Source organism: Ambystoma mexicanum, chromosome 14, assembly GCF_040938575.1.
Source record: "Ambystoma mexicanum isolate Mex_15411 chromosome 14, UKY_AmexF1_1, whole genome shotgun sequence".
Taxonomy (NCBI): domain Eukaryota; kingdom Metazoa; phylum Chordata; class Amphibia; order Caudata; family Ambystomatidae; genus Ambystoma; species Ambystoma mexicanum.
Genome location: NC_090940.1, coordinates 168,257,850 through 168,283,343, shown reverse-complemented (window position 1 = coordinate 168,283,343; position 25,494 = coordinate 168,257,850). Strand labels below are relative to the sequence as shown.

The following is a 25,494-nucleotide window of genomic DNA, read 5'->3' as shown; positions in this document are numbered from 1 at the left end:
GGTCCCAGGGTATTGGGATATTGCAGCCCTGTAAGGTCGCAGCACGGTGTGGGATGGCTCAAGATGCAGGTCTTCTTGAGTGTAGTGGGACTCACTAGGCTCTGTGTCGGGTCGTTGTTTTTGGAGTCCCCATATCGATTGGAAGGAGGGGCTGCAGGAGGCTCTGGTTACATAGCAGGCTCCCTGGTCACTGGAAACGGTCTCAGCCGCAAATTCTTCATCTTTCTCTCCGGTTTTGGTTCCATTGGTCGACTACCTCTTCAGCATCCAGGTTGGTACTTTTATGCAGGAACGCAGCCAGTCAAACAGCCTCGCAACATTCAATCTTGGGGGGGGTGGGGGGGGTAGGCAATCCTTTCCGGACAGCCAGCCTCCCAGTTTGAACTGGAATCTCGCACTCAGGCTGGAAAACAAAAGGCTGCATAGTTTTGGGCTCCTCCCTCACTTCCTGCCTTCAGACACTCTGGGGCCTGGGTGGGGAATCCATAGAATGTCAGGGGAAGGAACAAGAAAAGTAACACTAAAATGGGGAAAAAAAACAAGACGGGCGATTTTGGTAGAATGAGCACCCATGGGGGGTGGAAACGGCCCACGGTAAAGGTGCACCAAATTAATAAAAAGGTTCACTGCCACCAGCCATTAAAGGTAAGTTTGTCCTTGTAACATAAATGTTACATTTAAAATGAGAAAGGGGATACTCAGTGTCTCCCCAGCACTCAACATAAAGTTGGGGGGGGGGGGGTGTGCTGGTCTCAACTAATAAAATGAAAAAGGAATCCAAAGATCCTTTCTACCCTTGGGAACTGTAGTTCTCACAAGGTTAGCCAGAGAAAGTTTAAAAGGGGAGCCCCTAGGGCAACCCAGCAACATTAGGCACTTATTGCCAAAAAGTTGTCAAAGAGGATAACTTTTAAGACACTATGGAGAGTCTTAAAAATGACACCCATAAAGAGTAAAAGATTTTGCGAGTGTGGAAAAGGGTTCACACTCGGAGGTAAAAGGAAAAATAATCCAGCAGTAAGGCAAAAAAGTTCTGGGGTTGACACAGGTCAGGAAGATTTATCATTGATATGAAAATCTTACCTAACATTCTGCCCTTGGTAACCCATATGACTGGGGGCAGCATCCCATTTTGGTCCCAGGTTGATTAATCACCCTGAAGGTGTATTGTAGAGTAGACTGGTGGCAGCACTGATTTTAATTTGGTGTACTCCAAGGTAAGCCACTTTTACTCAATTAGTGTCCCAATGCTCCTGTATGGTAGCCTTTGGGGTACTAATGCGTGTTTAGGACCTGCTCCAAGCCATTTTGTTTTGGGAAATCCCTTGTCTAAATGGACCGCACAGCACAGTCAAAATGGCTATTTTGCCAATGTAGGGTCTTCCAGAGCCCACAAAGTCGCCCTCTGTTTAGTTTAAAGGTTTGTAGACTTGGTGAATGTCCTCTAGACATTGTGTGTGGCTGCATCAATGTGTTTTGTTGTGTTTAGGGCTGATTGGCTAGCCGACAAATCCTTTGTGTGCTCTCCAGTGTTGTGATTGGAGAACAGGCTTAAGCAAGGCGTTGATCGAATGTGTTATCAGTGGTAAACACTATGCATTCCTCAGAGATTCTGTAGCTGAATTACTGTAACACTGCTCTTTAGATGGACTGCTGCTGATGACCGAGGTGTGGCCATACTGACTACGATCTGACTCATTCTGTTCCATGAGTCGAATAGTACGGTTTTGAGATTTCTTCCTCCCTTTCCCATTAACCTTGTTGGGGGATTTTGCCAAAGTCAAGTCAAGCCCGCCTTGGATGAACAGGGGGATACCACGTAGGTTTAGCCTAAACTACCCAAAGGTTTGGTAGCAATGAATGAGCAGTTGGGCTTTCTTTAGGAGGGATGAGGGCTGTAGTGAGACGCACAGTATCCTGAGCATACACCTACTTCAAGGAAAAACTTGCGCGCCAGAAGTTATATAAAAATAAACACTTATTTTATGTACACTGAAGCTTGTAATCTTTAAGTAAGGTAAGTACTATCACACAGTAGCATTAAACACAGAACATGTGCAAAATTAAAAAGGATAAGAATACTTTAGAACACTTTCAAAGTAAGACAAAAGTGGTAGAAACCTCTAAAACAAGTATTCAAAAAGTAGACCAACTTGTACGACTTTAGTTAACCATGAACAAACCGAGGGCTGCACACCCTACCCACTAGAAGTGGTGAACAGCTATTGCTAATAATCCATATAAGTAGATCACAATGAGTCTAAGAAATGTAACTCATCAACTTGACTGATAAAAGGTGATCAATTTAATTCAATCGTGGTATAACAGATGCCAATGAACAAGCCAATGCATTTTGTACCAGAGTGGTCCTTTCAGCGGGGCGCAATCTGTATCAATAATGTCCCAAACAAACATGTTAATCAAACACTGTCAAAATATCAAGAGTGGCAAAAAATTGCATCACGAATTATAGAATGACATTGTCAAAACATGAATACATTGCAGTACATGCTTTTTAAGGAATGCATGAGTGGGGGGAGAGAAGACAGTAGAGAACAAGACCCATTAAATTTGAGCATATGCTTATGATCATTGGCAACTCTTACTTCTATAGTCGTTCAATCTGCATGCCCGCTGGTGAAGACGTCCAGGCACCTAAATATAATGACTATTTACCAACTCCTATTGCTGATCTGATACAATTTATCATCTTCCAAGTAGCAAATGCGTGCAGTCCCTTGCTAAGCAAGCTGATTTGGAATTGTGTGAGCACATGAAAGTGTGGCGATATTACAGGGTGTCAATTAACTTCAAATCATCTCAAGTGTCTGCAACCCCCTAATGTGCATGAGGATACCTCCTAGTAATTGATTTTAAAAATATGACCAAATGAAAATGATAGCTGAAAGAGATTCTTGCATGCCAATAAGGTGAGGCTACATGGACTTGGCTGTGTAATGTGTTGAAAAAATATAAATCTAGGATATGTGGAGGGAAAAGCACCTCTAGTCTCCTGAAGAAACCAACACCTTGAATATCTCAAACAAACAAAATAATAGTGGCAACCAACTAACTTTAGGTAACCCCTGCTTAACCAACTTAAGAAGTCCAACGGTAGTCTATGTGAGTCTCACAAAGTCAAGGTGGTCACTGGGAACCAGTGACTAAGGGCTGAGGTAGGAAGTCTGATAAATAGTGGACAAGGCAGAGTCTCTGATGGGTTTCTTCTAGTTTGCAGGTAAGTAGCAGTTCAGTTTCTTTAGTAAAGAGCTCAAAGGGTTGTCGAGCTCAGTGTAGGCCTAGGAGTGGAAGCAAGGACCAGCTTAACTGCAACCCTTCGAATCACATGAACACCAAAGCAGGCCCCAGGTATGTATTAGGGTCTGAACAATACCTTATCAGTGAAGCTTGTGCAGCCGGACGTTCCGCATGGGGAGGCCACAGCAGACCCGAGTTCGGACTTGGTCTTGGCAACTGAAAAAAAGAACTTGCAATGGATCTAATTGATGCTGTCGAGTAGTAGGATGCCCTGCAGATGATCTTCAAAACATTGGCTTGTTGGCATCTTTTTCAAGGCTCAAACGAAGGACGGTTGTCGTGCGGTAGACTTTGCTCCGGTTCTCAGTCCTCATCTCAACTGAGGAGACTTCGAGGAGCGAAATGCAGGCTCTGGAGTTCCAGGCAGATGTCTGCAAAGTTTTGGACAAAACGGTGCTTTGGTTGTCTTTGCATCGCAAAATCAAACATGACCCCGGGTATTGGTGAATTGCGAGCCAAGGAGAGCACAAAATGCAATTCGTCTTGGGATTGGTTAGGCCCAACAGTCCAAGGGAGAACGTCATCCACTTTGGGGCTTTCCTGTTGCTCAGAGGTTAATGTCGGGACAGCTACGGTTACTCAGACGGCTCTGGCAGCCACTGGAGGTGGCTGCAGATCTTCTTCTCCCTCTTCCTCCCTCCTCCTCTTCCTCCTCCTTTTCTTCCTCCTTCCTCCACTCTCCTTCCTCCTCTTCCTCCTCCTTCTTTCTCCTCTTCCTCCTTCTTTCTTCTTTCTCCTTTTCCTCCTCTTCTTTCTCCCAAAGGACCCTCGTCATTTATGCAGGATAACTGTCTGAGCCCACCAATCACTAGATATGCATTCTTTCAAACTTCTGGGGTGGCAGGTAGGCATACTGCAGGACAAGGACCAGGGAAGTTTCGGTCACCACCCCCACTTCCAAGGGAAGCCCGCCATAGACGAAGGACCTATCAAGCCCTCTCCCACCCTGGCTGGTAGAAGAAGGCTTAAGTAAGAACAAGTCCTCATGAACAGGGCTTACAAAAGTCCAGCCACCATTTTAGGCAAATGTTGATTACTGCAGCTGCGACGGCAGAATGCGAAGTCCACAAAAAGTTGTGCAAACAGGTACACTGTCATCAATCAGCCTGTCAGATGAACTTGTAACCATAACTAAAAGTTACTGGAACAGTGAGAAAAGGAACACAATGTTTTCCATCAGCACTCCACATAAGGTGGGGTGTGCTGATATCTCAAAATAAAATACAGGAGGGACAAAAGTGTCCCCCTGCCCTGGTAACATGTACACAGGTAAAATAAAAAGGAAAGCTCAAGAAGCTTCCAACAACACTGCACAGAAAGTGCTTCCCGCTGCAATAATAAAATGTAGATGCTAGAAAACATGGAGAAAAGCATAACTCCATTAGAAAGAGGTAAAAAGGGTTCCCAACGTTGGAGTAAAAGAATGAGTGAATGTGGAAAAAGGTTCCCACTCACTCGGGAGAATCCGTCCAACAATCCAGTAGTCCTGCAAAAATGCTGCAGGACTCACAAAGTGGGGTGAATTTCACCCAAGAAGGAAAATCTACCCTACAAATGTCTATTGGCCGTACTGCGTTGTGGGCTCCCTCTTCAACCAGTTCTTCCTGGTCTGCTGGTTCTCCAACCCTGAGCTGGAACGCTTCTTGTGGAGTCCCCTTTTATGATCCTTCTTCTGCACATGTGCTGTAAAATGAGAACTTGCCTTTCTTTAGCCTATAATTAGGGCAGACCTGTGGTACTTGACCCCATTTTTTTCCTATAGGAGAACTTTTGGAGACTCCAAAGGAGTTTAAAGTGACTTACTTCGATACTTGCCTGAGTTGAGACATTTCCGGAGTCCTCTGTAGGGCCCTAGAGATTGTAGAGCAAAGACTGGAACTATATTAAGTACCAATGATTTCTTTTTTGATAGGTTTTAATATTATAAATCACTTCAGTTCACTATACACTACAGAAAGTGGCACACTTTGTGTATGTGTCGCTTACTGAGTGAAAACCTAATGCTCTGCTATGTTAACAATTTTGAGAGTTGGGGGTTAACTTCCGTACAGCTTCTTCTCAAACTACTCGTAAATTGTTCCAGGTGAGTTCTGAGGAATGGCTCCATTACACTCCAATATACACACTTGTTGGGCTACCCCAACACTCTAGTCACAATCTGTGCACCATTCAAAGTGTTGTCAGCCATAACATCTACAAGCAAAACCCCACTTATGCAACACACACAGATTTGGATTGAGATGTTTTAGGCGACCCTCATCCCGTCTGAACTGGATGCCATTCACTCAAAGGACACTTTGTGGACCTACATATGCACAAAGAAAAATGGCTCTTACTTGGGTTAACACTCCCAACGAACTACTAACAAAATGGATTGGTCACAAGAAAGTTGAAGTCTGCTGATAGCTGTTAGGTAGAATTGATTTTTTGTGCAATATTCTCCCCACTTGGGAGTCCGCCAGCACGTTGGATTTTTGATCTATTCTCCAGAGTGAGTGGGAGCCTTTTCCCCCACTCACTCAGTTTTTTACTCCAACCTTGGGAACCCTTTTCAACCCTTTTGGTTGTATCTTCTTGGAGAAATGCTTTGCTCCATCTTTTAAATCAGCTGCAACTTATTATTGCAACACAGAGCGCTTTCTGTGCAGTGTTGCTGGAAGCTCTTTGAACTGTCCTTTTTATTTTCCTTTTGATAACTACTGTTTCCAAGGTTAGGGAAATATTCTATCCTGCCTAACATTTTTATTTTGTGAAATGAGTGGAGATAATGTAACCCTTTTTTCCACTTCTCCTGTAACTTTCTAGTTACAGTTTCAAGTTCATCTGAGTGGCTGGTGGCAGTGGATATTTTCTACCGATCTTTAGTGAAACGTACACGCAAGCTGCTGTCGCAGCTGCAGTAAGGGACACATGGGCCACCATTGAACTAAAATGGTGCATGTCTTCTTTTTTCACCAACTCTTGATGACTTGTCCTTTCTTGAGCTTTCCGTTGCCGTGCTGGGTGGGAGAGGTCTTGATAGTTCTTTTGTCTTTGGCTGGCTTCCTTGCGAAAGCCTGCCAAGGTTCTGAGTGCCTGAAAGGACAGGAAGTGGGGGAGGTGACCGTCGTTTTTTCCTGCAGTGTGGCAGCCTGGATGCAGTTCGAACTGGGAGCCTGGCTGTCCTTCCGGACAAGCCAGCCCACAGATTTGCATGCATGGCTTGAATGGGGATTAGATGTTCCAGATGTTTTTCCTGGTGAGGGTCCTGGAGCAGCAACAGAGTCGATCCATGCAACAAATAATCTGAGGAAGGACGCCTGCACCCACCGCCAAAGATTGCTGAGTGACCACTAGAGCTCCAGCCTCCTCTTCTGATCGACAGGGAAGATCCAGACCGGCAGACTTCCTCCCTTGGACTGGTGGGACCAACGAGTCTCGAGACCATCTGCATTTTGGGCCGTCCCTCGAAGAGCTGCGACCGTCCTGGGCTGCAATTCCAGGGGACCTGGACCAATTTGCTGTGTATCATCTCCTGAAGCAAGGTTTAGGCTGGAACTTTGCATGCATTGTGCTGGGTCTCCAGTGACTTTTTCCTGCTCTGAAACATCTCCCTTTCCAAGTTGGGGACAGAGAAACAGAGAGATGTCTGCAGTGTTACAACTATCGCTGAACTAAAGCCTGTGTTTAGTCCTAACAAGCTAGTATTGTGAAGTTAGTCTGATGGACATCCCATCACAAGAAGGTGACCGTCTGCTCCCGTCAAAAGTTCCTTCTTCAACCTCGAGGCCAATAATCCTAATAGAAACGGCTGTCGCCTCACCTGGGTACCTACCCGCCGTGGGCAGTGTCTTCTTTCTTCAAGAAAAGTTACTCTCCTGCTCCTAGGTACTTGGTGCTTGGTTTGTAGAATCGGGCTCCTCCTGAGCTTTCTGAGACACATTGGGGTGGACAACGCAACTGCGTTCTCCCAGGTCTAAGGACACTGGTCCTTTGGTCTACAATCCTTCATGGGGTCTACCTAACCTCCCTGAACCCCCTTCTTAACTAAACATTTTACCTGCCTGCTTCACAGAAGAAACATGCTATTTTTGACAACATATGCCTTCCTTTGTTTTTCTGTCCAGGGGTCCTGGTTCCCCAGTGCCTCCTCTGACTCTGAGACCTTTATCCCCAGATAGGGTTGGACTTCATAAAGTATAGGCTGCTTAAAGGTATTTGCCAGGTTCTGTGTTTGGTTACTTAATGTTGGTTACAAGAATTGATTTGCTACACTGACTACTTAACTGTATTCATTTAAAGTTTACTATTGCCTTGGGTAATGCTTAAATGTCTTACTGTAGAAATATGAATACATTTACCTACCTGTGATTCTAATATTGTGTTAGTTGCCTTAGTATTTATAATAAATAACCATATCTTTATAAATCTACTGTGTAGAAGTGTATTCTTGACCACAGATGTGCCGAGTTCTTTGTACTTATCTACAGCCCTTCTCCCTCCTAGACTAAGCTTGACTGCTCGTCCATTGCTACCACACCTTTTGGGTAGTTCAGGCCAAACCTAAGAATTTGAGCCCTGTACGCCCAATAGTGAGCCTTCTCTAGTCCTACCTTCGGTGGACTTTAGTAAAACTCCTGAATAATAGCTCGAGTAAGTCAGTACACCAGAATGTTAAGTGAACTATTAATGTTCAGAAAAAGTATTTCCGAACTAACCTGAAGCTCACAGTTCTCTGACGCTCAGAATTTGTTTCCTTCTTACTCACGTCTGCTCTTTTATTCAACACCCTTTTTCACATATTCTTAAGCTGAAGTCCCACTCCACCTCAAAACGTGCTTCACCTATGTTTTATCAGCGTTCTTTTCCACAATCTAAATTTCCAACTCTTGAGTTCTTGTGATTATTTTAGGTTATGCTCCATTTGGTTAAATAGGTGTGGCTATATAATTATTCCTAGAAGGTTGCACTGCATGTTTGGCAGGTCTTTTTGTTTCAGTTTGGAAGGTGTCCAGAGTTACTATTTTTCCAGTGATGCAGCAAGATTTAGCGAGGAAAGAAAATGTTAACAGGCCCCTAGAGATGTGCCACAAATTCATTTTGCTGTTTTAGGTGACAGTTTGTCGTGCAAGGGATCCTGTTTAATGTTGCTCGATCAGACAACTTGTAAAAGTGTCTGGTAGCTGTGGTATTTGTATCTGACCAAGATATTTGAAAGCAGACTTGGTTATTGGCACAGACGTGCTTTCCAGAGAGGTTATGTAGCACACTGGTGACCATTGTGGTAAGCTTTTCAAAGCTTCAATATATAGAGGGATGTTGGCTTGAGGAGAATTTTTAACATTGTGTCTCTGGCAAGGGAACGAGTTACCTGTTGGCTCCCCACAATCAAGATGGCTACAACTGGGGAAGGGCCTTGGGTGGCTGGAAACAGCAGGCGGTACTCGGTGTGTTCTCGCCTGCTGTTCCAACCACCTGATTGGCTGAGCGCCCTTCCCCATGTGCAAATGCAGATTTCTTATTGCAAAGATTTTGCTAAAGAGTACATTTGTTGCAATGTACTGTGTGGCCATTCCTTTATTTTCTGCTAGGTGTCTGTTAACTGTACCTTATTGTTACCTGTTAAAATGGGTTTTAAGAATCTGACCAGTGGACAGATGCTGATAGGCCACTCTATTATGGTGAACCAGTATGGACACCAATGTCTAGTGTGAGAAACCTAGGGGTAGTCTCCCATTAAGACCCAGAGAATCCTCTATTTAGGTGGCCAGGGGAGGGCCATCGATCTTGGATCCCAACCCTGGGAGTAGACAAGCGAGGGAGGATCACCCGAGTAGGGGAACCTGGGGTCGCCTTTGTGGGAATGCCCTGGGCGAGGCGCAGTATTCTGACGTGGGCGACAGCCAAATAGGAAGACGTCCCGGACGCCTTCAAGGGATACATTGACTCCCGTCACACTAATCTTGGTCTAATATTTTCTAAATCCTATCCAGTCATTAATGACCCAAAGTGGGGAAGGAAGAGAAACCAACTAAAACCAAGCCAGGAGTCTAATGTTACTATCTGTTAATCCACTACCAATTTAAACTACAGGAAATGCCATCAGAACCCAGGTTTGTATAATCAACATCAGGAATATGGAAGGGGGAAACTATCCCGTGGAGGAGTGGGGGGACCAGTCTAATGGATTCCCTGATAGAATAGTGGGAAATAGATGTATCCTCCAAAACCCTTCCATCAACCTCCCCCTCCCCCTGCTTCCCCATTTCCCACAAATACTGGGACGAGGAACCGGCAACCAGGAGTAGTGAAGATTTCCAATTGAAATAACATGGGGAGTTGGGGATGTTGTTTGGACCAGAGGAGCCAAGGAGCAGAGAGCAGCAGAAGCTACGGTCCACAGGAGAACTGTGTGCTGAGACACTGGCCCGGTGTTTCTGAAGGGCTGCAGTGTGGCTAGGGAGCTGTGTCTCCAGAGAGCCAGAGCAAAGTATCCTGCCGGCTGCTGTTGGCGGTCAGAACATTGCTCGTTCCGGGACCTGTGCCAGCCCCAAAGGTGTCTGAGTGGCGGGTGGTGCGATCCTGACCTCAGGCCCGCAGTACCAAAAGGGACCGCTTGTCACTGCGCTGCAGCCCGGTGACGGGGGGTGAGGAGGAGGAGGAGGAGGAGGAGGAGGAGGAGGAGGAAGAGGAAGCATATGGCTGACTGAAGCGCAGCGGGCGAAAGGAATGCATAAAGCGTTACAGAGCTGAAAAGAGGAGACAGGAAGCTTGTATAGCAATTTAGATTGAAAGGATGACAAGGCTGGAAATCAAGGAAAAGTTAGAGAAAGCAGAGCGTGCAAGAGGCGCAAAGTGAAAGAACTGGATTAAAGAGGGTGCAAGCGACCCGACAGAATGCACGTGTGCACTGTAAAGCAAGAAGGAGGGTGCCAGTGGGCAGGGAAAAGTAAATGGAGTGCAGGTGTGCACAGTACTTCACCGGGGCAAATGCAGGAAGAGGATGCCTGGCCTCTTAGGGAGTTGTTAGGCACGATTGTATGCAGTACCCTTTGGGAACGCTAAAACAACCCTGACTACAGGTAATGGGGAAACCCAACCTTTGGTATAAGCTTGTACCACAGTTCTGTTAGCGTGTGGAGCAGCCATGCTTATCTCAAGAGCGGTCAATGTGAGCTGTAGGGGGGCTACACAGAGATTCACAGTGACAAGTGTTCAAATAAATTCTACACACAAGGTTTATTGAATAAACTATTATTAATTTATTTATCAGTCAGTTAGAATAAGCTTACTCGGAAGGGAGCAATATAATAGTAACACACAAATACACTCCAATACTGTACACAGTTTTTAAATCCGTACAGACTCTTTTGGGATGGCCCACAGACACAACCTACACCCTCAGGTGACTTCAATAGCTAGGGTGCTGGGGACATTAATATCTAACTATTGACATTTAGTACACTCTTAGAAGTTGGTAAACGGAAAAGGTGATTAGAACAAACAAGAGACCACCAATATTCTTAAGCAGGCAAATGCTTTTCGATCCCCTAAGCAGAGTCATTCAGTATAATAGGCTAAGCCAAAGTCAATGGGCAAAAGTCTTATATAGGATGAAGCACCTGTGGGTAGGTAAGTAGAAAATGTCTTTGCACAATGTTTTAGAAGTCTTTGAAGAAAAGAAGAATAAAATGTAGGGCCACAAAAAATTAGACTTGTGAGTAGTAGAAGATGCAAGCAGCTCTACAGCAAGAGGTAAGCGCTCTCATACTTTTTACAGTACCTTTTTGTATTGAAGAACAAGTGCAGCAGATTACTTCTGTTCCTAAGCAGCTCTGCAGATCTCACTGTTCCTGGGCTTCAGTCGTGCGGACAAGAGGGAGGTCTTCTAGGGACTCCTGCACTGCATTGGGACGGTCACCGCTCGCAACCGGCAATCTTCAAATCAGTGGCTGTTCGGCGTTTCAGCTCCTTGCGTCTACCGCAAATAGCAACACTACGGTTCCTGGCTGTCTAGATGGGCTTTCCTTGCTTCTGGGGTCCAGCACGCTGTTGAGGGGGCTCAGGCTCGGTCAGTCCTGCTTCATGGGTGTCCGGAGGATCTTCCTGGAGCTCTAGGCCGGCTTAAAAGCAACACATACAATCTGGTGTTCCTCTCCCTTGCTATACGGTTTCCAGCAGCAACTCTGTGGAAATTCAACCAGCTCCGAGAAGGATGTCCAGGTGCCTTAATTTGGAGTTGATTGGTCCCACCAACTCAAGGGGAGAAGTTGTCCTTGCAGGGGCTTCAGTCGATAGGAATTTGGAGTTTCAGCACAGCAGCAGGGCTTCACTGGCAAACTAACAGTCCAGGAGTTGCAGCAGGCATCCTCTTCAAGTTCTTCTTTGGATTCCTTCATCCAGTGGTCGACTCTGCCTTCCAAGCCAAAAGCCTCGCCTTTTATTCAGTTCTCTCCCATTCCTTCCAGCCGAGCTGTCAGTCACCCAACAGGGTGGCTGTCCTTGCCGGACAGTCAGCCGGCCAATCACTACAGAGTGCATTTGGGTCACCTAGGAGACTAAGCACAGGGAGTTTCGGGCACCTCCCTCACTTCCTGCCTACCCCAGACACCCTGGAGCCAGAGGCGGGCTTCAGTCGTGAAGCCAGCCAAAGGCAAAGCAAACAATGGGATCAAACCTGGTTTGGCATGCAGAGAAAATCTCAAGAAGGACCTTTCCACAAAGAAATGGCGAAAAAAGAAGACAAGGGCCGTTTTGACAAAAATGGCACCCTTGGGTGCTTTACTGAAGCTGCGAACTCAGCCTGCGGTAAATGCACACCATGGTAGTTTAAAAAAAAAAACACTGCCACCACAGCCGTTCATTGAGGAAAGGGTAACATAAAAATGTTATATAAAAAGCTAGACAAAGGGGGATACTAGGTAACCCCTCCAGCACCCTATTGTAAGATAGTGTGTGCTGGGTCTAGAAAGTTACAAATGTAAGTCAGTCAATTTCACTTCACTGCTCCAGGAAACAGTTTATCCCAGATAAGGTGTTTAAACCTTGCTAAATCTGAAAGACTTCCCTGTGCCACTGCACTGAAGGTGTTGTGTGACACAATGTAAAAGATGATGCCTATGGAGTTTCAGACTCCATATCCAAAAGAAACACAAAGCTCGAATCACATTAAAATACATGAGAGAGTGGGGGAAAAAGCATTTCACTCTCTCCAGGTTAAAAAAAAAATCAAGCCCTCAAAATCCAGCTAAGTTTCTAGGGGTCTCTAAGGTAGAGAATTCTCCCTAACAGGAGTCATCCACAGATCTTCAGTCGGCTGCTCTTCTACACAAGATACTTGGCTCCAACGCTGATCTGAAGAAATGGCTGCAGGAGTCCTCTTCTTATCCTGAATACTGTCTGGAAGCAAGTCCAAGCCCACCAATAGTAAGGATCTGCAGCATTCGAACAAACAGCAGTGGTTCACTGGGGGTTTCACTCATGCCCTACCCCTAGACTTTCAGGTGGCCCAGATGTGGAGTGGGACCAGACAGTCCCACCCATACCCTAGTGTCTCTCTCTCTCTGTCTCTCTCTCTCTCTCTCTCTCTCTCTCACACACACAGACGCACACAGATCGCAGCAGCTTTCCTGGGCAAATGCACAGCTGTTTAAGGCACCCGAGAAGGTAGGAAGAAGGCCAAACCTCAATATGACAAACAAGCGAAAAATCGTGTGGCATGGCCATTTTAGGGCACTAGCTACGTTTAGTAGCCAGACGCGGTAAACCTAAATGTGCATACTAAAAAGAATGACAACATTGTAAAAAGGGATCTACTGCCACCAGCTTGTCTTTAGGCACATATATAAAAGTGACAAAAAATCACAAGTGTAACAGGCTAGAAGGGTATTCCCACTGCACTGCATTGTAAGATGACGTGTGCACTGTCAAAAGGTTAACAAAAAGGGAAACTAGTTTCACAGCACTGACTAGCCAGTTTCCACATGACAAAAGGAGCAAAAGGCCAGGGGAGTGAAGCTGAAGGCTTCACTTCCCTGTAAAAAGTGAGGACTGGTTCAAAAACCAAAGCAAAAAGTGTGGGGGTTGTAAGGGTGTGGAAGGAGGAGACTGACACACAGGTGGCATTCTTTTGGCTATAGACTTTTATTATGTAGAATAAGGGGGAAAACCCTACCTGTGACCCTAATACTAAGAGGGGTGTCCCTGCCTCAACTAAATATGAAGAATTCCTTCTGGATGTCCGTCCAAAACAAGTAGTCCAGTCGTGTGTCAAAACCTGTTGCCTTTCCTTACACTCTAAATCAAACTAAGTGGTGACCACCTTGGTCCAGAAGAATGGTTTCCTTCTTCTGGATGATAAAGCAAAGTTCACTTTCGGGTGATGAAAAGGAAGGTTTCTTCAAAAAGGACAAAACCAAAAAGTCTCAAAGCTTTCTTGACTTGGCGCGCCACCAACGCACATGGAAAAAGAAAGTCTTGTATCTTCACAAAGTTTGTGGAATGACTTCCACTTCCCATAACCTTATTCAGGTTTCTTAATACTTTTAACAGGACCAGGATGAACAACTTATTTCTGCTGGCTTTTATCATGCAGTTCACAATGCCAGGGGGAATGACTCCCTTCCGCCGGGTGTTTCTTGGGTTTCTCACAATGCCAAGTGAATGACTCTTTTTCCTTGGTTTCTCACAGTGTTCACAACCACCATGGCAGGAATTTCTCCCTTCCCCCGGCGCATCACAGGCTCTTCAAAATGGCAAAAGAATGTCTCCTTTCTCTTGGCTTCTTTCACAATATTCATCAACACCAGGGGGACTTTTCTCTATCTTGGTTTGGGTCCCAGAACCTGGTTTCCCTTGTCAATGGGCTTTTGATATGCTCATGCCAAGGACTCTGACGAAGAAGCAGGTATTTTGGTTCATTATACCTGTACCGGGGTCATCTGTTCCCATGTTAGCTTGCCCCTGCCAGTCCTTGAGCATCGCCCGTTACATTCAGTGTTTGTCAGGCACTTGGCAGGTTTCTCCCGCGGTCCACTTCTGCTCTTTCTTTGTCGCGCAGGGTCTCTGACGGTGTCTGCGTTACTCTCGACCTTCGTCTCGCAGCTTTCCTTTTTCTGCTGGACTTCACCAGAGCCGTTGGGGAAAGGAGTCCCAGTATTCTTGTAATACCGGGAGGCGACTGCTCTCGACTCTGCCTTGGCCTCGCCAGTTTCTCCTTTGAACTTCCTGGGTTTCTCGGCTCCTTATACCGATTGGCTGGTGCTTCTGTTGTCCTTCATTTGTTTTTATGCTCTGACAAGGTCCATATAGACTGGGATGCTTACTTTGGTTCCCCACGTCGCTCTTCATGGTTCCGCACATCTTCGTCCCAGTATGAGTACGATCACTCTCTATTGGGTTTGCTGGACTCTTCCTCGTCCCAGTTTTCCAGCATACTTCAGGCACGTAGTCCTTACTCTTCCTTGTCTCAGTGGTTCTTACAAGGGTTGGACTATCCACTTTGCCCAAGTTTATGGAAGTGTGGGAGACTAGTGTACTTTGTCGAGGGAATGAGGATGAGTGAGGTTGGGATGTAGTGTGGACTTACCGCGTGGACATAGATCGTCTCTAGTCCCACAGGGGGATCCCTCCCCCTGAGATCCTCCTGCGGAGTACCACCCCCAGGGGGACTATCGGGTAGCGTCCTCACCTCCCTGGCCTCATGGGAAAGGGCTCCCCCAAAGGGACGACATTCGAGGATTCGTCACAGGGTCCATAGAATATGGAGGGAAAGTTGCCAAAGGAGAAATCTTTCCTAAGATTAGAGTGGTGATCTGCTTGAATTTGACGCTCCAGAGATCCCACCTGACAATTCATATTGGTTTCTGTGAGAAACCAAAGGGTGGCTCACTCACTAGTCCTCAGGCACCTGTCATTCAGGTGGCAAGGACACTGCCATCACTTTTGGATCCCGTTCCTGGGGGTGGACCAGTGCAGCAGGATCACCTGGGTGAGGGGTCTTTGGGGAGTGGGGGTGAGGCAGCTGGTGGCGAGACGCAGTATTCCTCCCTTTCCCATACCCATGATCCCTCCTATTTCATAGGATTCTCCAATGTCCCAACTCCCCCCACTCCCCCCTTCCACACAAACACTGAGCCGAGGATGAGGACGACTGAGAGTAATAATTACACATCGCATTGGACATGTCCCACTAATTGGGTCAGGCAAAGTCAGGCACTTGATTCTAAGTGCATACATCTGATACCAATTGGCTTTCCTCACACGGATAAAGGGAGGAATGTAGAAACCCACTCTGAGCAAGGTGGAACACGAGTAAGAGCATAACTTCCACAATGAGAATAAGATAAACCAATCTGGTCTACTGTTGGCAGAAATTTAAACATTTAGAGGGCTAAAGCAGGGTTGCCCGCTAGCTCGGGAACGCTTACATTTCTTTTTGGCAGATATTGGATTGACACTCGACAGTGAAATTTTCCTCCTTGCTTTGGTGGGATTCACATTAGCAGACTCCTCAACGCAGACGACTAGTCTTAATAGATCAAACGCTGGTGAGTCTTCACCTGCAGCTAGACCAACTAAGGAAATACGACATTTACATCCTCATTCAGGCATGGATGGCAACCCACGGCCTCTGCCTGAACGACGAAAAAACAGAGATCCTCATCCTTGGCTCCCCCAACAACTTAAAAAATCTGGACAATAACTACAGTGCCTTCAACATCGATGGCAATATAATCTCAGTCGCCAAAGAAGTGAAGACTCTTGGCTTCTCCCTGGATTCCACGCTATCCCTAAAAAAGCAAGTAAACTCCCTGGCCTAATTCACTGCCTACACTGGCAGACTTATCAAAGCATGCAGACCTTTCCTATCACTAGCAAACTGCATCACAGTGCCAATGCCCTCATCCTATCAAAATTGGATTACTGCAATGCATTATACGCAGGAGCAAATAAATACATTATCAACAAACTACAAACTCTGCAAAATAATGCGCTCAGAACAGCCCTGAACCTCCCTACTAGAGAGCATATCTCAAACGCTAGGAGAAACCATAATTGCCTAAAAATTTGCGCTAGGATCCTCCTCAAAATCGTTACACTAACTTTCAAATGCCTAAACAATGCAGCCCCTCCTTACCTTAAGGAAAGAATAACAAGAAAATCATCTGCACGACCAACCAGGACAGCCAACTCCTATTGCCTCCAAATACCCAGATTCTGTCTAAAAAAAAAAAAAACAGGAGGCAACAGTTTCCCTGTACAAGCAGCTGAGCATTGGAATGCATTACCAGTTGAGCTAAGAAGGGATCAGCAGTGCAACAGCTTTAGACGCAATACCCGCACCTCGCTACGACACAATGACCTCTAAACCCACGCCCCCCCTTATGTCCTGCCCTTATCTTGACTATAAACTACTGTTACTGTGTAACTATGCCTAAAAATGTCCTATGTACTTGTCTACATTGTATGTAACTAATGTATATAATGGAAACACTGCATATAATGTACGTAACTAAGCAACTGTAACTCAGCAAACTGTAACCAAGCTCTAGGTATTCTTGATATGCTGTGCGCCCAGCTACCTAAGGGTTTTGGATGCCCTATAAATAATAAACAAACAAAACGTAGAGGAAAATGATCTCCACCTTAACACAGAGAAAACAAAGATCTTGGTGTTCTAAAAAACTGGGGAAAAAACTCCAAACATAACTACTTCGAATGGCACCTCAGTCGAACAAAGATTGAACAGTTGTCAGCATTTAAATATCTGGGAACCATGATCAACAACATCAATGTCGAAACTCCGACAGTGGATTTCCTCCGCAGTAAGACCAAAGCCACTAGAGTAAATATGAAATACGGCCGCTTCACACTGGTGCCAGTTTTAGATTTTTTTTTTTATTTTTTTTTAATGAACGTTGTTCCAACCCTCACTTGCAGAGGCAATTTTGAAAGTCCTGGATGAGCTATGGCTCAGGCTTGAAGGTGCATTTTGGAGGAAAGTTTTGGGACTCCCCGGTTCACTTCCTATGTACATTCTGCGTAGAGAACTAGGCACCCTCTCCCTAATGGCAACAGTGGAATGGAAGAGACTGACATTATATGGGAAATGTCCCCAGGGCATCAAGGCTGTTACTCTTTTAGCTTATGCACAACGAAATGGGGAAATGCACCAACGGCCCATTGAAGGACTAGGTGGATGCTAACAATCTCTAGTTGAAACATATTGGCTGCACTATGGAGGACCTTTTAACTAACCCATGCAGAGTAAAAACAAAACTGTACAAGCTTGATTGGATCATAACCCTGGAAAAAGCTTTATCATACAAATTGTATCGGCAGCTGGATCAGGAAGTAAGAAAGTTGGCTACCTTCCCAAAATATCTGGGGAAATTCCTCAACAAACAACCCAGAAACCAATTCCTACGGATTAGGCTGTACTTGCTTCCAACTAACAAAATAATTGCCTCAAGATTTCCATCATAAGACAAAAACAAAAAAAAGTCTGTGTCGATTCTGCTCGGAGATGGGTCAAGTGGAGACCTTGACGCTTCTTGCTGTTTTGCCTAGGGCTGTCCGAGGTTAGAACTCTATATTTTGATTAATTGGTCCGGGCCCTCCCAGCATTGTGTCTGGAGGAATGGTGGGGCACCTTGACAAACGGCGACATGGTCTCTCGAGTCTGGTCAGTTGTTAACTTTCTGAACTGAGTCCTTGCTACTGAAAACCCACAATTGAATCCTTCGAACTAATGATCCTTGACCTTTCTATGACCTGTTGAATGCCATTGAGACTATACAATATGAACCATGTGGATGGAATAGTTGAAATGGAATTTGTAATGGTTCATAAACTAATGCAAAAAAAAGAAATGAAATAAGAGCAGAACTTCTGGGGCGAAGGCAAATCTACCAGAGCGAGGGACGAGCCACGCGTGGCGACTCCCAGGAGTTTCCTGCAGGAGGTCGTTGAAAGGCACGTGGAGAAGGCCGAGTCCCGAACAAGAAAGCTGCATTGTGTTTCAAGGACGCCAGTGACCCTCCTGGGTGAACGGCAGAGTTGGGGGGGAGGGGGGGAGGGGTGAGGTACACAGCCGGTGAGTTGGCAAGCGACCTGAGAGACCGGTGTGTGCTAGAGAAAGATTGAAGTAGTAACATGTTATCCCATGTTAGGCAAGATTGTGTGCAGTACCCTTTGGGTGCACTACAGCAACCATGACCTCCTGGCAATAGGAGCCCAACCTTTGGTATAAGTCTGTACTACATAGGTTGGTAGTGTGGCTTAGCAGTCAGGCTTATCTCAAGAGGGGTCAGTTGTGAGCAGCAGGGTTGTAACACAGTTTCACAGTGACAGTTATTCAAATAAATACTTGCACTCGCTCAAGGTTTCTTGAGTAAACAATTATTAATTTATTTAACAGTCAGTTGTATAAGCCTTCTTCAGAAGGGAGCAAAACCTCTAACAATTATAATATACTTCAAAACACACGCTTAGGTTCTCTAAATCAGATGATACCCATTGGGGATGGCATACACAGGCACTTCCTACACCCTCAGGTGAATTAAATAGCTAGGACAGTGTGGATATTGATATATCACTGGCACATTTAGAGCATTACTGAGTTTGGTGTCAAAGAAAAGGTTTAAGGGAATTGGTAAGTACTTTTTGAACCCTCCAATGCAAAGTAAATTAACCCTTTCCTGAGGGACAGTTAAAGCACAGAGTCGGAGGTAAGAAGAGTTTTTCAGGTAGCCAGGACAGTCAATGTTAATGGAGCAAAAGTCTAGGTGAGCTGTAGCACTTCTTGCAGGTAGGTAAAACGTCTTGCACAATGTTTTAGAAGTCTTTGTAGAAAATGAAATCACTGTACGGCCACAAGCTGTGAGACTTGAGGGGCAAATCTGCAAACAACTCTGCAAAAGCAGCCAAGACCAGTCTCAACTGAGAACTAGCAAGGCTACACAATAGGAGGCAAGTCCCCTTAGTTTTACAGGACCTTAGGTCTGAAGAAAGTGGTTCCAGCTGGCTTCTGTTCCTGTGTAGGTCTGCAGATCCTGTTGTTCCTGGGCCTCAGTCGTGGGGACAAGAGGGGGACTCCTGCACTACGAATTGAAGGTCGGCGGCAGCAATGGGCAAGCTTCAGATCAGCAGCACTTCACAGTTTCAGCTTCTCACGGCTCTTGCAAATAGCACCACTGCGGTTCTCGGATACCTTATGGACTTTCCTCACATCTGGGGTCCAGCACTCTGTGCGGTGGCTCAGGCTTGGTCAGTCCAGCTTCGTGGGAGTCCGGAGGATCTTCCCGTAGCTCGGTCCGACTTATAAATGAGACACTAGATTCTGGTGTTCCTCTCCCTGGCAATCGGTTCCTGCAGCAGCAATGTAAGTACAGCCAGCTTCCAGAGGATGGTCCAGACTGGTAGGGAGAATTATGTGCCAGTTCCTCCCAATTTAGAGCCCTCCAACTCTTTTGCTCAACTTTGGGACTTTTTAATTCTGTTTGTTTTCTGTGTTTATTTCTTTGGTTATGGAGTTTTAGACAACTCCATATGCATAATCTTTTCATGCGTGTCACACAGCACCCTCAGTGCAGTGGCACAGGGAAACTTTTTTCCGGCTTTCCCAAGGTTTAAATACCTTCTCTGGGATAAACTACTGTTTCCCAGAGTAAGTAAAGTGAAATTGACTTCACTAGTTTTAAAGTCCTAGACCCAGCACACCTTATCTTACAATAGAGTGCTGGAGGGATTACTTAGTATCCCCTGTGTCTAGGAACTCCTGTAGCAGTCAAATGCTACCCTTTCCCCTCGAAATGGCTGGTGGCAGTGGTTTTACAACGAACTACCATGATTTTTCCCGACTGCGAACACCGGTAGCGTTAAATCGCGGGAGCCATGTTTTTCAAGATGGCGTCTGAGCCCTCTTTGTTTAAACGGGACCCGGTCTTCTTTTTTCCCCATTTCTTTATGGAAAGGTCCTTCTAGAGTTTTGCTCTGCACGCCAAACCAGGTTTGGTTCCTTTGTTCATTCGCCTTTGGCGGGCTTCAGGACTGAAAACCGCCTCTGGTGCCCGAGTGTCTGGGGTGGGCAGGAAGTGAGGGAGGAGCCCAAAACTCCCTGTGCTTAGTTTCCTAGGATACCCAAATGTACTCTGGTATGATTGGCTGGCTGACTGTCCGGCAAGGACAGCCACCCTGCTGGGTGAGTGACAGCTAGGCTGGAATTCATCAGCTTGTGACCAAACATATATAATTCTTCTTGTTACAAACTACTTCTCAGAACTTCTACAGAGACTTTACCGTTTACTTACCAGAACCCTTTTTATCCTATCCAAGACTTTAGCCCATTGACTTTGGCCTAGCCTATTGAATTGAATTGACTCTTCTGGTGAACTCAAAGTATCTGCACTGTCTAAGAAACTTGTAATTCTTTTATGTTCTGAACCTATTCCTTTTCGCTCCTCCTTCAAAGTATTCTGAATGCCATTTTGCTCCTCCTTCAAAGTAGTCTGAATGCCTCAGAAATGTCATGAGTATAGTATTGAAGTATATTTGTGTATTAGATCTAACTGCCTCCTTCTAGTGAATATTTTATAACTGACTGTTGAATAAATAAATTAACAAGTGTTTAACCAAGAAACCTTGAGTGTAAGAGTTTATTTGAACACCTGTGATTGTAGAGCTCTGTGTAACATCATTACAGCTCACATTCCCACTTGAGATCAGCCTGCTGCTCGGCTCCACTACCAAAAACTGTGTAGTACAGACTTATACCAAAGGTTGGTTTTGCTTACACCTGTAGTCATAGTTGTGTGTAGTGGTCCCAAAGGGTACTGCATACAAGCTCTGCCTAACACACACGAGTTCGCTTTGGGGTTGATTGGTCCCACCAACCCAAGGGGAGTGTCGTCCGCTGCAGGGTTTCTCTAGTCAAGGTGAATTCGGAGCTTCAGCAATGCAGCAGGGCTTCACCGGGCAAGCCAACTGTCCAGGAGTTGCAGCAAGCGTCTCTTCCAAGTTCTTCTTTGGATTCCTTCGTCCAGGGGTCGACTCTGCCTTCCAAGCCAAAAGCCTTGCATCCCTTTTATGAAGGTTTCTCCCATTCATTCACAGCCTAGCTGTCACTCACACAGCAGGTAGGCTGTCCATCAAGGGCAGCCAGCCAGCCGATCACCATTGGGTGCATTCCTGTAACCAAGGGGATTAAGCACAGGGAGTTTCGGGCACCTCCCTCACTTTCTGCCCTGCCAGACACACAGGCAGGAGGCGGGCTTCACTGGTGAATCCCGCCAAAGACAAAACTAACAAAGGGGCCAAACCTGGCTTGGCACACAGAGTGAATCTCAAGAAGGAACTTTCTGACAAGAAATGGCAAAAAAAGAAGACCGGGCCATTTTGACAAAATGGACACCCATGGGTGCTTTACTGCAGCTGCAGTTGCAGCCAGCGGTAGAAACACTGAATGGTAGAAAAAAGTAAACCACTGCCACCAGCCATTAATTGCAGAAAGGGTAACATGAAAATTGAGAGACTAGACAAAGGGGATACTAAGTAACCCCTCCAGCACTCTATGGTAAAATAGCGTGTGCTGGGTCTAGAAAGTTACAAACTGTAAGTAAAGTCAATTTCACTTTACTGCTCTTGAAAACAGTACTTTAACCAAGAGAAGGCATTTAAACCTTGGGGAAATCTGGAAGACTTCCCTGTGTCACTGAACTGAAGGTGCTGTGTGATGCAATGTAAAAACATGATGCCTATGGAGTTTGTCAGACACCAAAACCAAAAGAAACACAGTGGTCAAATCAATGAAAAATACATGAGTGGGAAAAAGGTCTCGCTCTCCAGGTTTAGAAATTAAAAGTCCAGCAAAAAGAGCTGGCGGGCTCTAAGGTAGAAGGGAATTATCACCTTTCTGAGAATTCTCCCTTACAGTTCTTATTTCTGATTTGTCCAAGACGTCAACCCTGTAAATGACTCCTGACAAAGGTGGTGTCCCAGTGATTTGGAGTTATTTACTTGCCCGAACATGTTTGTGCGTGATTATGACCGCATCCTTTTCTTCACGCTTTGACTTCAGTGTATCATATTCTTGGCCGATGTCGGTGGCATCGCTGTCTGTTTTTCGTTAAGTGCATCTGAAACCGCAGTTGATCATCACTTCGCATTAGTGCTTTGTTTGGAAAAATAGAACTGCTAGGCAACATTTGTAGATTGGAAATAAGTGTATGAACTTGCAGGACAGGTATTCAGCTGTGTAAAGAGCAAGAGGATTATAGGAATTGAGCATTGGGATTCAAATATTGCACTGGTTTTTATTTATTTGGTGGCCAGACTGTTTACATGATGCTTATGGGCATTGTTTATTTTTGTTTTTTTGTTTAACTTCATAGGTTGATGGAAAAGGTTCCATTAAAGAGCTCTTCCCAACGGGGAAGCAGCTGGAGCCCCTGGTGGCCCCCTTGGCTGACGGAAAGGTTGCGGTTGGACAAGATGACCTTACTGTGGTACTGAATGAGGAGGGGACCTGTACCCAGAAATGTGCCTTAAACTGGACTGATATTCCAATGGCTATGGGTGAGGGACCAGAGTATTTCTCCAAATACGTCTGTGCGCTTCTTGTTTCTCTTTGGGGAAGATGTCGCCCACAATTTACTGGCCATCTTAAACTAATGTTTGTGTTGTGGTCACAAAGTTCTGTTATAATGAACGAATGCTGGCAAAATGTTTAAGATAGGAAATCTCACTATATCTCTGTAACAACGTACACAACAGGCAGAGTGACAGCTAGTGGATTTGTTTCAGAAGAGAATGACTACAGCCCTCATCTTTACAAGGGTCGCCAAAAAACAATTATGTCAAAGGGTCTTATTTCCCATGGATGTCCAAGACATATTCAAGGTTTTGTTGCACTCAAGTATGACATCCTCGAGTTTCATGCTACTCAAAGGATCTTGCTTCATTTTATTTAAAGGAACACCAATAGAAGATATCCAAGGATAAAGTACATTCCAGACCCTTGAACGATGGAGCACTTCAGGCAGGGGACATTACCCTGCCGACACCCCCAAGTGTAAATTGCACAGCTTTTTTGGCGCTTCTGTTCACTTTGGTCTTCTTTACGCAGTTGTCATCGTTTACAGTATGAAGTGCAAAACAAACTTGTTAAACCTTGTGGGTCCAGGTGAATGCATATATTTCACACTTCATACTACAAAGATGTGTAATTGCCTCCCAACAAGTTATGGTTGTGGGAGACATTTACAGCGTCTTCCTATGGAATCTACCTGTTTTTATTCAGTGTTAAACACAAGCAGATGCCATAGGAGTCATTTATTCCTACTGCCGGTTTAAAACAATTCCTGTTTGGATGAAGGACTGTTTTGTACAACTATTGAGAGGCTATATACAAATGTAGTCAGACCTGTTGCTTAATGTTGAGCAATTAATGTGACATTCAAGCAATGAATAATGTTTCTATAATTGGGACCCATCCGTTCTCCCCAATAGAGCACCAGCCACCCTACATCGTTGCTGTGCTACCAAGATATGTGGAAATACGCACGTTTGAGCCTCGACTTCTGGTCCAGAGCATCGAGCTTCAGAGACCGCGTTTCATCACTTCTGGAGGGTATGGATGCATCCCACTTACTGGTCTTCTGGAGTCTTGCATGGTTTTCTTTCCCTTTCTATGACTTAAACTATGGCTGATTTCTGTTACAGCATGCTTGCAACAGCAGCAGAGTGTCCTATTCATTTTTTCTATATCTGATCTGACCACAGTTTAGGTCACCACAGCTGTTGAGATGGGTTTCCATGGGAGGCCAACCTATTGTGGTGAATAGGAGAGACACTAACTTTTAGTGAAACCAAATCAAGCTAGGTAGCAGAGCAGTAAGGCTTAGACTTAGGAGGGCATTTGTAAATGTTCTACTGATACAGTGAGTCCACAAAATACAACACCAATAATTCCAGTTATACAGGGAATTACCAAAATATACAATATAGTTCCTTAAAATACACACTAGGCAATGACACCTCTAGGCAGATCTTGTCACACATTTACTATAAAGCAAATGTGTACATTCACAGCAAGAAAGCATTTGATGTAATAACCATTGTAAAACAGGTGGATTCTCCTTATGCATAAAGTTCAGTAGAAACACTTCAGAGCAACCTTAAAACAATTCCTTAGCAAGACTAACCCTAAGAAAATCTGTGTCCTTGTAATAGCCATTAGTTCCAAAGTGCTAATTTTCAGGTGGGTCTACTATGTGATTGGATATCAGGGGTTGTGATACAAAGTTCAAAAAGTTAAGGAGCGTTCAGGTAAGTAGCTCTCTCGATACCTCTACACTAAGATGGGCCTAGGAGAGGAACCTTGACCATTTCACCACCGATCTAAGTCAGGAAAGAAATTTGGGGACAGGATTTTATGCCCATGCAACCCTTTGGAGGATGGTGTGGGGGAAGAAACCGGTATGGTAACTTAACCCCCTGACTCTGATTTCATTTCAGAGACCATTGCTGAGGTTCTGGATTCCGTTGGGGACACAATTGTCTGTGCTTCGTCCAGTCGAGGGAGGTCCAGGGGGTGCGCATGCAGACGTTATTTATTTTCCGATGCAGGATTTAGTTTCAGTCGGCTGCAGTTCTTCAATTCAGGCACCTTCCAGCTTAACACCCTTGGTAAGAAAAGCAGAATACTTCTGCAGAGAAGGCGGCCTCAGGATGCTGCCAGGGATTGAAGAAGACTGACTGCAACAGCATTCACCATGGTCAGGCGATCTTCAATGAATGAACAAAGGAGCAGACTCTAAACTGCTTCTTTTGATAACAGACAACCGAAAATGATGGAACGGTCGTCTTGTTGTAGAAGCTGAATATCCACCATGTACACTTGGAATGGCAAAGGCTGCAGCGAAGTAGCCCAGGAGAGAGCTGGTCAGTCCACCAGTTGGTCCATGGACTCTTCCATAAGCACGTATCTTTGAGCCTGGTTATTCCCACCAGTCCACGGGGTCAGTGCACCGATGAGGGTCTTCTTGAAATCAGACCGAGGAGCAGGGCTTCACAGTACTTCACTGGAGTTGATCAGATGCAGGAGATGCCCTGCTTGTCAGAGGGCTGCACTTCATAGGGGTCTTGGCTCCAATGATTTGTGAAACGGCTGCAGGAGTCCTCCTTTTATCCAGGATT

The 25,494-nt window shown here is 45.3% G+C and overlaps 1 protein-coding gene across 2 annotated transcripts in view; it reads left to right on the top strand.

Moving 5' to 3' along the window:
* Positions 1-25,494, top strand: part of VPS39 (VPS39 subunit of HOPS complex) — a 682,603-nt gene that overhangs the window by 184,609 nt on the left and 472,500 nt on the right. For both annotated transcript variants that reach the window (XM_069638818.1, XM_069638817.1), the window contains exons 8-9: positions 22,689-22,872; positions 23,806-23,926. In XM_069638818.1, coding sequence (XP_069494919.1) covers positions 22,689-22,872; positions 23,806-23,926 — 305 coding nt within the window. The remainder of the gene's footprint in view (positions 1-22,688; positions 22,873-23,805; positions 23,927-25,494) is intronic.